Genomic DNA, 12,770 nt, shown 5'->3' with positions numbered 1-12,770 from the left:
GGTGCCAGCCCGGATTCAGACAGCGCTCTGTGTATAAAGAGGCCCCCTGCACTGACTCACAGCTCGCTCAGCATTAGGGTTGGCTGTCAATCAGCGCCGGGGGGCACGGTTACAGCTGCCGCTTTCTTTTTCTGCATGTTAATAGCGGTTTTTTTTTAGGTGAGTTTCCCTTTAAACCCTTGTAGAAGAAACATAGAACCACACGTACCACACAAACTGTGTTTCTTATTGCACCTCAACTCAGTTTACTTCAATGGGACTGATTTGCAAAATCAGACATAGACTAGGAATAAGTGTGATGCAGATTTTGGAAAGAGAATGCATATGTTATTATTAATATTATTATTATTATTATTTTTATATATCCAGGACTTTGTAGAAAAAAAATGTGCCTAAGTACTTTAAGGCAAGTTATGGCTACCTACCTGTCTGTTGTGCCTGGAGCTATTATTCCCAGGAACACAGGTCACAGACCACTCCTGCCGGCAATTCAGCTACCTCTGCTGACGTCACATCTACAGAGTGGCGGCTTCTTTTTTGCTCCACTCTGTTGACAGGGCAGTACTGCTGACATCATTCTGATTGACAGCCGGATCCCTGCTGCCTCATTTGGGGAGATGATTGTCAATCTGCATAAGATCGGAAGTCACATCCCATTGACACAGTAGGGTGGAAAAGAAGCCTTCGCTTTGTCGACCTGAATTCAGCAGAGGCAGCTGAATCGCCAGCAAGAGCGTTCTGTGCCTGCTTTGTGCCAGGGTAGAAAGGAACAGGCAGGTAGTGCTGAAGCACATTTTTTGTTTTTCACAAAGTCCCGGACATCACCTTTAAACATCTGTTTTTCGCTTTTGTGTTGCTTCTTATAAATTCTGCACTCTGACATGTGGAATGAATCAATAATTTCCTATTTCATTCTTTTTTAGTGTTCATGTGCCACCATGCTTGTTTTTTAATTTATGGATCACTTGAAAAAGGGACAGTCAGAAATTGGTCCAATATTACCCATATATCCATGATAATCTCATTAGTTATCAGTATCCAGTACTCAGTGTTTGGATATGTGTCTTTTACCGGATTTACACAAGGTAAAGTATAGGAACCGTCTTAAAGCAACATACACTTAAAAGGGTTTTTCTAACTCATTTCCATTGACTTAATCTGACCATTACTCAGATTGTAAAAGTAGTGTCAGTTATGTGGGGGGGCCTCAGCTCTTAAACCCACTTCTTGGCTACAGAACAGGATGAGTATGCAATGTCACTCTCAATAAGGATAAATGGGAGTGTCGGAAACAATATCCCTATTTAGTATAGCTATTGAGAAAGCAATGGAAGCAGTCACTCCTGGCCAAAGAGCATTTTTAAAGAAGACCTTTCACTGGATATTTTTAATTTAAACTGAATTTCTCCTCCAATTACCGCTGCTCCTTTGATTCCGGAACAGTTTTTCTTTTTCTTCTGTGCCCCTCTGATTGAAAGTTATGCCCCCTTGTAATAATTGTGTACATTGTCTCTTTAATAAACTGGGCGTATACCACAGAACTTCTATATGGGAATGGTTTTTGATTGGTCGGCATCAGAGGAGAAAAAGCAAACGCCCACAGAGAAATTATGTGATTCTCGCCCAGTTGGATGATGGGAAAATTTGCCTCATTATTACTGGGGGGCATAACTTTGGAATGGAGGGGCACAGAAGAAAAAGAAAAACTGTTCCAGAATCAGTGGAGCAGGGACTATTGGAGGAGTAATTCAACATAAACTAAAAAAATCAAATGCTGAATTCTCTTTAAAGGGAACATATCAGCAAAAAAAACCTAAAAAATCCAAAAAGAAAACTATATTTACCAGCTGCCATAACAATAATTTGCTGATAACTGAAAAGATGAGGTTACATTTCCCCTATTCTCCCTACAGCAGCTCGTTTTCATCCATTATGAGATCTAACACTTAACGTTCAAAAGTCTGAAAAATTCAGAAAACAAACCCAATGGCATTTGAAATGTTACTATTTAATCAACTTTTCAGGAAATGGAAATGACTGAAATATTGCACAGTGTAAAAAAAAATAAAATGTATAGACTTTTTCACTTATGTGAACTAAAATTTTAATTAACTGGAAACTTTCTTCCTCCAGCACAAAGATTACAGACATTTAATTCTTCACGCAGAAAACTGAGAATACTTTCATGGAAAACATGAAAATGTTTTTCCATATAATGTTGGATTCAGACTTGCTGATGTGCGATTTCCAATGCAAATTTTCTATGTAAAAAAGGAGACCATTATATTATCAACTCCAGCTTTCTATGTTCCGCCCTGAACTTTCAACACTTTCCTATAAACGGGAAGAGAGAAAAGCAGCAATGCTAAAAATGAATCTTCTGTACGCTTCTTAGGAGTAGGGCTGCAAAATGCATTTTCATATTTCATTTTACAAATTTGTAGAGTAACAATACTGTCAAATCGAGATCCTAGGTAATATGGATGATAGATAGACATGTAAGTTTGGGCTCCCCTGGTCATAATTACTGTTATTATGAACAGTTAAGCAAGTTGAAGATGAAATGATCTCTAAAAGCCCTAAACTCAAAGATGACACATTTCCCTCTTATTTTAAACTTTTATCATTTTTTACTTTGCAAAAATTACAAAAAGGAAAATTGGCCAATGCAAATGTTTGGGCACCCTTGGAGATTTGTGTGCTCAGATAACTTTGCCCAAGGTGTCAGACCTTAATTACCCTGTTAGAGTTATGGCTTCTTCACTATCATCGTTAGGAAAGGCCAGGTGATGCAAATTTCCCAGCTTTATAAGAACCCAGCCTCCTCTAACCTTGTGCCAATAAACGGCAGCCTAGCACTTTGAAAATAATGGCGGCCCACAAAGCAGAAGGCTATAAGAAGATAGCAAAGCATTTCCAAGTTGCTCTTTCTTCAGATCTAAATGTATTTAAGAAATGTCAGTTAACAGGAACAGTGAAGGTCCAGATAAGGTCTGGAAGACCAAGCAAAATTTCAGTAAGAGCTGCTTGTAGGATTGCTAGAGAGGCAAATCAGAACCCCCTCTTGAGTCCAAAAAACCTTCAGAAATAGTTAACAGACTGAGGAGATGTGTTACATTGTTCTACTCTTCAGAGACACCTGCACAAATATGGCCTTCATGGAAGAGTCATCAGAAGGTAACCTCTCCTGCATCCTCACCAGAAAATTCAGCATCAGGAGTTTGCAAAAGAACAGCTGAACAAACCTGATGCATTTTGGAAACAAGTCTTGTGGACCAATGAGGTTAAAATAGAACTCTTTAGCAACAATTATAAAATGTATATGTGGAGAAAACGGGACACAGAATTTCAGAAAAAGAACATCTCGCCAACCATTAATCATGGTGGTGGATTAATGATGCTTTGGGTTGTGCTAATCGCATGGGGAACATTTCACGGTTAGAAGGAAGAATGGATTCAATGAAATTTCAACAAATTATTGATGAAAACATAACACCATCTGTAATAAAAAGTTGAAATGGAAAAAAGGATGGCTTCTACAAATGGAAAATCATCCTAAACATGTGTCAAAATCCACAATAGATGACCTCAAAAGGCAAAAGCTAAAAGTTTTACAATGGCCCTCACAGTCCCCTGATCTGAACATCATTGAAAATCTGTGACTAGACCTCAAAATAACAGTGCATGCAAGACAACCCAGGAATCTCATAGACCTGGAAGAATTTTACAAGGAAAAATGCCTGAAAAATCCCTCAAACAAGAATGTATAGAATCTTGTCTTGCTACAAAAACATTTACAAGCTGTGATACTTGCAAAATGGAGTGCTACTAGGAGCTAACCATCCAGGGTGTCCAAACTTTTGCTTTGACCCATTTTCCTTGTTGTATTTTCTAAATTGTAAAATATTAAAATTTATATTTTTTTTTCCTAAAATGCAAAAGAAATGTGTCATCTTTAACTTTAGCCCCTTTTAGAGATCATTTCATCTTCTACTTGCTTAACTGTTAACAATAACAGGGGTGGCCAAACTTTTAAATGCCATTGTAGATATGAGATAGACAGACAGATACAGTAGATAGATAGATGAGTAAATTAATAGATTTGCGGACATATACACCTACTTATTCTATGTCTAATAGTATGTATATACAGTATGTAACACCTATCAACTTGACACCTGTGATGTGCAACAGTGAGGCTACGTTCACACGTAGCGGAACTCTCGCGGAAGTTACCGCGAGAATTCCGGAATTCCATTCCGCGAGAAAATCGCATTTTAAATTCCTGCGGGAAAACTAGCGATTTGCAAGCATAATTAGCTTGCAGAATGCTAGCGTTTTCCAAGCGATCTGGAGCATCGCTTGGAGAACTGATTGACAGGTTGGTCACACTCATCAAACGTAGTGTTTGACAAATGTGACCAACTTTTTACTACTGATGCTGCCTATGCAGCATCAGTAGTAAAAGATAAAATGTAAAAAATAATAAAAAAAATAAAAAATATTGTTATTCTCACCTTCCGGCGTCCCACGCAGCTTTCCCGCCTCTCTCCACGCTCCCGGTCCCAGAAATCCTTTGCGCGAATGACCGCAAGACATCATGCTCCCGCGACGTCATCACGAATGACCGCGAGACGTCGCGCTCCCGTGAGATCTCGACATCATCGCGGTCATTCTCGCAAAGGATTACTGGGACCGGGAGCGTGGAGAGAGGCGGGAAGGCTTCGCGGGACGCCGGAAGGTGAGAATAGCAATATTTTTTATTTTAATTCTATGTTTTACAGGGATATGGTACCCAAAGCCCGGAGGACAGTCTCCTCTCCTCCGGACCGTGGGTACCATCCGCAAATGTTCTGCTTACTTTTCGCATGGTGGGCACAGCAACATGCGGGAAGTAAGCGGAACAATGCAATCCTATGGGTGCCGGATCGCTGCGATTCCGCTAAATTAATGAGCCTGTTGCTTTTTTTACCACGAAGTGATTCCGCCGAGGAAAAAAATGCAGCATTAGCACAGCATTGCGGAATCCCATAGGATTGCATGGGATGCTTGTTTTTCGCGTTTTCACTGCAAAATTGCACATTTAATACCGCCGCGAAAACGCGAAAAAAATGTGACATGTGAACTCAGCCTGATAGTGATGGGCACCTACAGGATTTGTGTGACATGTCACTTATAAACAGGGAATGAGAATGGCTACACTTAGCAAATAGCAGAGTTGTGCGGAGCCGCATAGGTAGATAGATTTCACCATCATAACCCTATAACAGTTGCTGTATTCACAAGTTCTTAAAATCATTTATCCTTTGCAGGAGACTTGTTTGAAAATTATTGTAATGATGATAATCTGGCCACAGCTGGAAGGTTTTTCTACGCAATGACAATAATTCTTACTTATCCCATGGAATGTTTTGTTGCTAGAGAGGTAAGGTGAAACGGTTAAAATAAGGGTGTAAGGTGCAAGAGGAACAAATATAGATAGTACATTATTAAAAAATCCTGATTTTGTGAACCGTGCTCTCAAATGAACAGCAGATGGTGCTGCTTTTCCAAAATTTATTTTTACAGCATACAAAAGCTTCAATAGGGAATTTAGAGCAAATTTCCAAGATTATTGTTCACATTTGTGATGGAAGCAAAGTGATGAACACAGAACAAAGCAGACCTTATAATATGTATTCACTATAGGCTGGGACATACAAAGATATAATGGACCCTGTCAAGATATCACAGCCTGGGAAAGTCACGCTGTGATCTTTGTGTCGAACAGCTCTCTGCTGCTCCCTATCATCCTGCCAATTACTCGATTGACAATTAACAGAGAAGGCTGCAGGCTGCTTCCACTAATCATCCGGTTATTGGGGAACTAACATTGAGCATATGGTATATATACCTTCAATTCCAACACATTGAATATATGTATGTATTTCTGATACAGTCATTGTGAACTCCACAATAACCCAAGAAAGATTATTAGCTGCCATTACCAGTCAGGTTTTTTTAATATTCAGGCCAGCTGGACGCTTGGTAGATATCGCATGGCTTTGAGGCACGGTTTACAGAACAAAAGGAGCATAACTATTAAATTTTAAATTCAATCCAAATGTTAGCCAGTGATTATGGAAAATATACAAAAGATCTTACAAAGGGGACAAAACAATACAGCAAATAAAGTTACATAAAATAAAACAGATAAAACAAAAGAAACTTACTGCACCAATCACAGAAATGATTCGGCCTAGCGAAGTAGAGCGCTTAGTTTGAAAAACGTCGAGGGGACCGAATTCATACATACATGATGCGTATCTCTCTACAGAAACCCAGATCATAATGTACCTTGACTTTTATCAGTACCTGAGTTACACCCACACCCCTCCCTTGATGACCTCATGTGGAACAGGTTGTGTTTTTTTTCTCAGCCCCTTAGGATTTTATAAAATTCTCAACTTATGTGATCACTTCTCTGCGGATGATGACAGAAGTTCAAGATCACTGCCTAATTTTAGTCGGGATTTTACCATTACCTAGACACCAAATATGACATGGCTGTTTTCAGCAGTCTGCCCACTATCGATTTGTGGCTTATAGGCAGGGGTTACAGTTATGGAAAAATATGCATATTTCTTCCCTATTATCCCATAAGATGAAAATATATGTCCCATCTCTATTGTGTTTATACAAGCCCCTTTATTCATACTTTTCTACTGGTGCCCAGGCATCTGGCAAAAATATTTGGATAAAAGGAATGTGCACCTGTAGAGAACAAATAGCCATCTCTAAAGGGTGTGGGATATTCGCTTCAATCCTCTCAAACTTAAGAGACTTTTCCTGTCTTAATTTATCCAATCTGTAACTCTTTGCCCATGCACAATAGATATCCTTGTTCAGTCACCTGGGCACTGCCAGGGTCTTTCACTTCTCAAAGGGTTGCCTGCATGTTTAGTTAGGATGGTTCACTTCTCTTTGTCTATTTTAAGTCTATTTTTAAGAGTGTCAGCTAAATTGCCAGCTCTTGTCTCCTGCTGCAATTCTGAGTGACAGAGGAGGAGGGGGGTAAATTCTCCCTCTCTAGTGTAGCTTAGAGATTTTAATATTTTCTGTGACAGATACCATAGGAAAAGTTCTAATTAGCCTTGTATAACTGTTGATATAGGCAGGGTGACAGCACATACACACAGTCACAGAAATGAATACCTCCCTACTTTTAAAGAAAGAGAGAGGGACATTTATTTTTGCATTTACATAGTAACTCTGCCCCTGGAGAAGTCTCTTAGTGTTCTCATCCACTACAATACCAATTTAGTGACCCCCATAAGGTAGGACGCCCCAAAATTGCCCGCTTCACATACAGTTTGATTCCCCACAGTACTTCTCGCAAGCAAATTATTATACCCTCAAAGTGTCCCCAACAAAATGTGATTGCCCTCATAGCCCTCCCCTCTCCCCCACAAAGCATGATGTCCCCATCAGCTCCCAGCAAAGAGTGTGACAGCTCCACAGCCTCTACCCCCGCGCTTACACAAAATGATGACTTCCAAACATTGTTTTCCACTACCAGGCTTACCCTGGAGGGGCATAACTAAGTGGCTACCTAGTCTTCAATAGAGCCTCTAATGGTGAGGTAGGCTTGGGTCGCTATGGCCTATGGTAGCCACCAGGTGCCACTCCAGAGCAGACCCCAGATCTGTAGCAGCTGACCGAAGGGTCAGAGGCACAGATGAGGCAACACAGAGGGTATAAACAGAGACTTAGGAAGTCTAAGGTCAGGACTTTCAGTACAGGTTTAAATTACGAAGCCAGGGTCAGGAGCGGAAAGGTCAGACAAAACATGGAAACAAATCGGGTCAATAACAGTAGAGACAACAATATAATGCATCTTCACAGGATACTGGATACGCACTGCAACTAGGAACCTAAGTTCAGGCAAGGTGTGGCGGGAGGAACTGTCTAATATACTGTATGCCCTGCTGGCAGGGATAGGCCTGGGAAGCAAAAATCTGCAGGTCCCAGCGGATTAAAGATCAAATTTCAACAGTCTGGCTGCACCTCCCTATAGCCAGGTGGAGACTGTTCAGCCTCAAGGGAATACAGCAGAGCTAGGAATGCTGCTAGAGGCAGTTCAGTACGATGGACTGACACTGGATGGAGCAGAGAAGTTAACGCAGTGAACAGGAGGGTGCTGAGAAGGTGTGCACAGGGGCGTAACTACCACAGTCGGAGTGGTGACTCCTGCATCCGGTCCCGGGGGGGGAAGTCAGGAGCCCGGCAGGCATATCTCCCAATCGTCCCAATTCTTGCGGGACAGTCTCATTTTTGACCCCCCCACCTGCGTCCCACACTGCACTGAGCTGCCACGCCCCCATGCACCCGATCCTCGCCCACCCGCAGAGACCCATCGCACTGAACGCAGCCCGTCGCTAGGCTGTTTTCTCCAATGTGCGCACAGGACCTGTGATGAGGTTACAGGAGGGGAGGAGTAAGGGGTCAAATGATCAGGAGCCTCGATGTCTGCAGGACTCTCTTGTGCTGGTCGTCATGGTGCTGGATGAGGTGAAGTTTCTGTGTGGGGTCAGGAGGGGTTTACAGTGTGTACGGAGCGGAGCCATGTGTGTACGGAGCGGAGCCATGTGTGTACGGAGCGGAGCCATGTGTGTACGAGGTGTACAGAGCGGAGCCGCGTGTGTACGAGGTGTACGGAGCGGAGCCGTGTGTGTACGAGGTGTACAGAGCGGAGCCGCGTGTGTACGAGGTGTACGGAGCGAAGCCGTGTGTGTACGAGGTGTACAGAGCAAAGCCGTGTGTGTACGAGGTGTACGGAGCGGAGCCGAGTGTGTACGAGGTGTACGGAGCGGAGCCGTGTGTGTACGAGGTGTACGGAGCGGAGCCGTGTGTGTACGAGGTGTACGGAGCGGAGCCGCGTGTGTACGAGGTGTACGGAGCGAAGCCGTGTGTGTACGAGGTGTACGGAGCGAAGCCGTGTGTGTATGAGGTGTACGGAGCGGAGCCATGTGTGTACGAGGTGTACGGAGCGGAGCCGTGTGTGTACGAGGTGTACGGAGCGGAGCCGTGTGTGTACGAGGTGTACGGAGCGGAGCCGTGTGTGTACGAGGTGTACGGAGCGGAGCCGTGTGTGTACGAGGTGTACGGAGCGGAGCCGTGTGTGTACGAGGTGTACGGAGCGGAGCCGTGTGTGTACGAGGTGTACGGAGCGGAGCCGTGTGTGTACGAGGTGTACGGAGCGGAGCCGTGTGTGTACGAGGTGTACGGAGCGGAGCCGTGTGTGTACGAGGTGTACAGAGCGGAGCCGTGTGTGTACGAGGTGTACAGAGCGGAGCCGCGTGTGTACGAGGTGTACGGAGCAGAGCCGTATGTGTAAGAGGTGAGCGGAGCCGTGTGTACAAGATGTACAGAGCAGAGCCGTGTGTGTACGAGTTGTTCGGAGGGGAGCCGCGTGTATACGAGGAGTACAGAGCGGAGCCGTGTGTGTACGAGGTGTACAGAGCGAAGACGTGTGTGTACGAGGTGTACAGAGCGAAGCCGTGTGTGTACGAGGTGTACAGAGCGGAGCCGCGTGTGTACGAGGTGTACGGAGCGGAGCCGCGTGTATACGAGGAGTACGGAGCGGAGCCGTGTGTGTACGAGGTGTACAGAGCGGAGCCGTGTGTGTACGAGGTGTACAGAGCGAAGCCGTGTGTGTACGAGGTGTACGGAGCGGAGTCGGAGCGGAGCCATGTGTGTACGAGGTGTACGGAGCTGAGCCGTGTGTGTACGAGGTGTACGGAGCGGAGTCGGAGCGGAGACACGTGTGTACGAGGTGTACGGAGCGGAGCCGTGTGTGTACGAGGTGTACGGAGTGGAGTCGGAGCGGAGACACGTGTGTACGAGGTGTACGAAGCGGAGCCGTGTGTGTACGAGGTGTACGGAGCGGAGTCGGAGCAGAGCCACGTGTGTACGAGGTGTATGGAGCAGAGCCGCAAGTGTACGAGGTGTACGGAGCGGAGCCGTGTGTGTATTTTGGCATGGGGGGGCCCATTTGAAACTTTGCACCAGGGCCCATAACTTTGTAGTTACGCAACTGGGTGTGCAAGCTACCGGCATAACACTCTTGAGGTTAAAGATATAAAGAAAGGGGAAAAAGTAGGCTGCAAACTGCTTTCCAGGGAGCCAAAAATGAATGAAGTTAGTGCAATGTTATTAACTAAAGAACCCCTCTCCAAAGGTATCCATTAAACAGCCACCCCTGCTAAATGAAAAAAAGTTTAATAAATGTCATTAGAAACATTTACCCAATACATAAGAGATGTCTCACTAATGGCAACCCATGAAAAGTGACAGGTGTTTCTGCTTTCTACAGGTAATTTCCAATGTATTCTTCGGTGGGATCCTTTCGACCATGGATCATTTTGCAGTGACATTGCTGGTTGTATCCATTACCACAATCGCCTCCTTATTTTCTGACTGCCTAGGAATGGTCCTAGAGCTTAATGTAAGTGTGTGAAGTGTCATGCGGTATAGTAGAAGTATACGGGTTTAGAAATGTGATCGCAGCGAAGAAGCCCCCCCACCACTCCCAGCTCTGGACCCCATGAGTTGAGCATCATATCTAAATGGTCTTACATAGGAAGTGTAATCCTGTACTCACAGGGTTGCTACAAACCGGAAATTTATACTCCCTCATAATATTCCTCTCGGGATCGGCACATAAATTTGGCATTTGTCTAAATATAACAGGCAGTGTTAATGCAGGAATTTTTGACCGTTCTGCAGATTTACTAGAAAAAATACACTAGCCAGGGTGCATCCTACATGTAAAGCGATAACACGTCGGTGCCATAATATTGGACATAATATTGGACAATCATGGATCAGTCGCTACTATACATTGAACGTGAGTGTGGGAACCACAAAAAATTACGACCAAAAGATCCTGTATCATCACTTTAGTTTGCAATTTGCACATGTCCCCCTATTGTCCAATCCTGTCCTTTTCTAATAAAGATGCTACAGTTTGATGATGCAGGATCTTTTGGTCGTAAATTTTTGTGGTTCCCACACTCACGTTCAATGCAGATTTACTAGGAACATGCTGGGGACTAAAATTAAATGGATTTAAATTATAATGTATGAGGTCTAGTATGAAAAGGAGCATTTATACCGGTGCAGCAGCACAAGCAGAAGCTCCTGGGTCCTACTGCAATACTTTAAGTATCCTGTACCTACTGTAGTAGTGACAACACTGTTATTCAAATTATTTAATAATGAAATTTTAATCACAACATTACAACTGTATTTATTATGTATCTGTTATTTTTCAGGGCGTTCTCAGCGCTACTCCCCTCGTCTTCATCATTCCTACAGCCTGCTATCTGAAGCTGTCCACAGATCACTGGTACCACGTTAACAATGCCATGCCGTGCTTAATCCTTCTGCTTGGTGTAATAATAATGCCAGCAGGTTTTTTTATGGCCATTTTATATCCTCAAGAATGCAGTCATGGAAAAGAAATGTTTTACTGTTTCTCAAACTCCACATTCATGGATGTTCCTGTAGCACATTTATACCAAACAAACAGATCTAAAATAAAATAATTCTTCATTTATTACATCATTTATGTTGATTTTGTTTTTGGCGACCTCCCGGGAATCTGTAAATGGCTGAGTGCTTTATACTTAGTATGGCTGTATTAAAGAAGAATATCCGAAGAGACGACTAAATCACCAAGCTCAGCATGCATAGGAAAGTTGATTTTATTGCCTGCCATTAGAGAATAGATTTGGCCACAAATTTCAAAAAAGTTCAAATTCTGCAGAATTTACATTTTTGGGGAATTCAATTCCCACGCATACAGCAAAAATGGCAGCTGGCTGGCCACCATTTCTCTGGATTCAGAAGGGCTGGGAAGTGGGTTAAAAAAATAAAAATACTATTCACCTCTCCACAGTCCTCATCTTGTCTACGCATCTCCTCACATGGTAGTCCCAGTCCTTACTCATAGACTGACAGTCTTCTTCAAGGCACAAATAACATTATTTATTTAAGGGGTTATCCACTACTTGGACAACCCCTTCTGAATCCCTAAGTCCTCCTCCCCAGTAAAATTGTTGCACCTATACTCCCTTCCGGTCCCGAAGCCATTCCAGCGGTGTCGGCACTGGCTCTCCCGAGGCTCGCCTGACATTGTTATATCATGCAATCCCTGCAGCCAATCAGCGCTTCTCCCTCCCCTCTTTTGGACAAATCAAGACATCCAGAGGAAGCGAATGCTGCTGCTGCCCTCTCACTTCCTTCAGATGTAAATTATGTCCGTAGGAGAGGAGAGTGAAGCCAGTGCTGATTGGCTGCAGGGATCACGTGATATAACAATGTCACGCAATCCCTGGGAAAGCCAGTGCCAACACCGCTGGAACAGCGCCGGCACCGGAGGGGAGTATAGGTGCTATTATTTTATTGGGGGAGACCATAGGGATCTAGAAGGGATTGTCCTAGTTTGGTGGACAACCTCTTTAACGTTAATTATATTGCTCCATTTATCAGTCAACAGGGAGAAATGGATGCAGGGATTCAAATCTCCTATTGCACTCCTCATTAAAATGGAAAGTGCAATCTGTAAGTGAATTAATCTATCAAACAGCATAGAAGACTCATTATTTAACTCTAGATTTGAATATCTATGGAGGTTAATGACCACTACTTTGACAACCCCTTCTTAAATGATAAAGGGCTCCAATGAAAATGAAAACAGCTTATACTCACCTCCCTGACTAATGTGA

At 43.5% G+C, this 12,770-nt stretch overlaps 1 protein-coding gene across 1 annotated transcript in view; it reads left to right on the top strand.

Annotated features, from left to right (window-relative positions):
- The window catches only part of SLC38A11 (solute carrier family 38 member 11), a 50,139-nt gene extending 38,551 nt beyond the window's left edge, over positions 1 to 11,588 (top strand). The window contains exons 7-10 of the mRNA XM_073545242.1: positions 924 to 1,085; positions 5,313 to 5,425; positions 10,355 to 10,486; positions 11,316 to 11,588. Of these exons, the coding sequence (XP_073401343.1) occupies positions 924 to 1,085; positions 5,313 to 5,425; positions 10,355 to 10,486; positions 11,316 to 11,588 (680 nt within the window). The remainder of the gene's footprint in view (positions 1 to 923; positions 1,086 to 5,312; positions 5,426 to 10,354; positions 10,487 to 11,315) is intronic.
- Positions 11,589 to 12,770: the final 1,182 nt, after the last annotated feature.

The sequence above is a fragment of the Dendrobates tinctorius genome, unplaced genomic scaffold (genome assembly GCF_039654945.1).
Source record: "Dendrobates tinctorius isolate UK_male_01 unplaced genomic scaffold, ASM3965494v1 ptg000143l, whole genome shotgun sequence".
Classification (NCBI taxonomy): domain Eukaryota; kingdom Metazoa; phylum Chordata; class Amphibia; order Anura; family Dendrobatidae; genus Dendrobates; species Dendrobates tinctorius.
The sequence above is the reverse complement of the archived record's forward strand: the minus strand, read 5'-3'. Positions and strand labels throughout refer to the sequence as shown.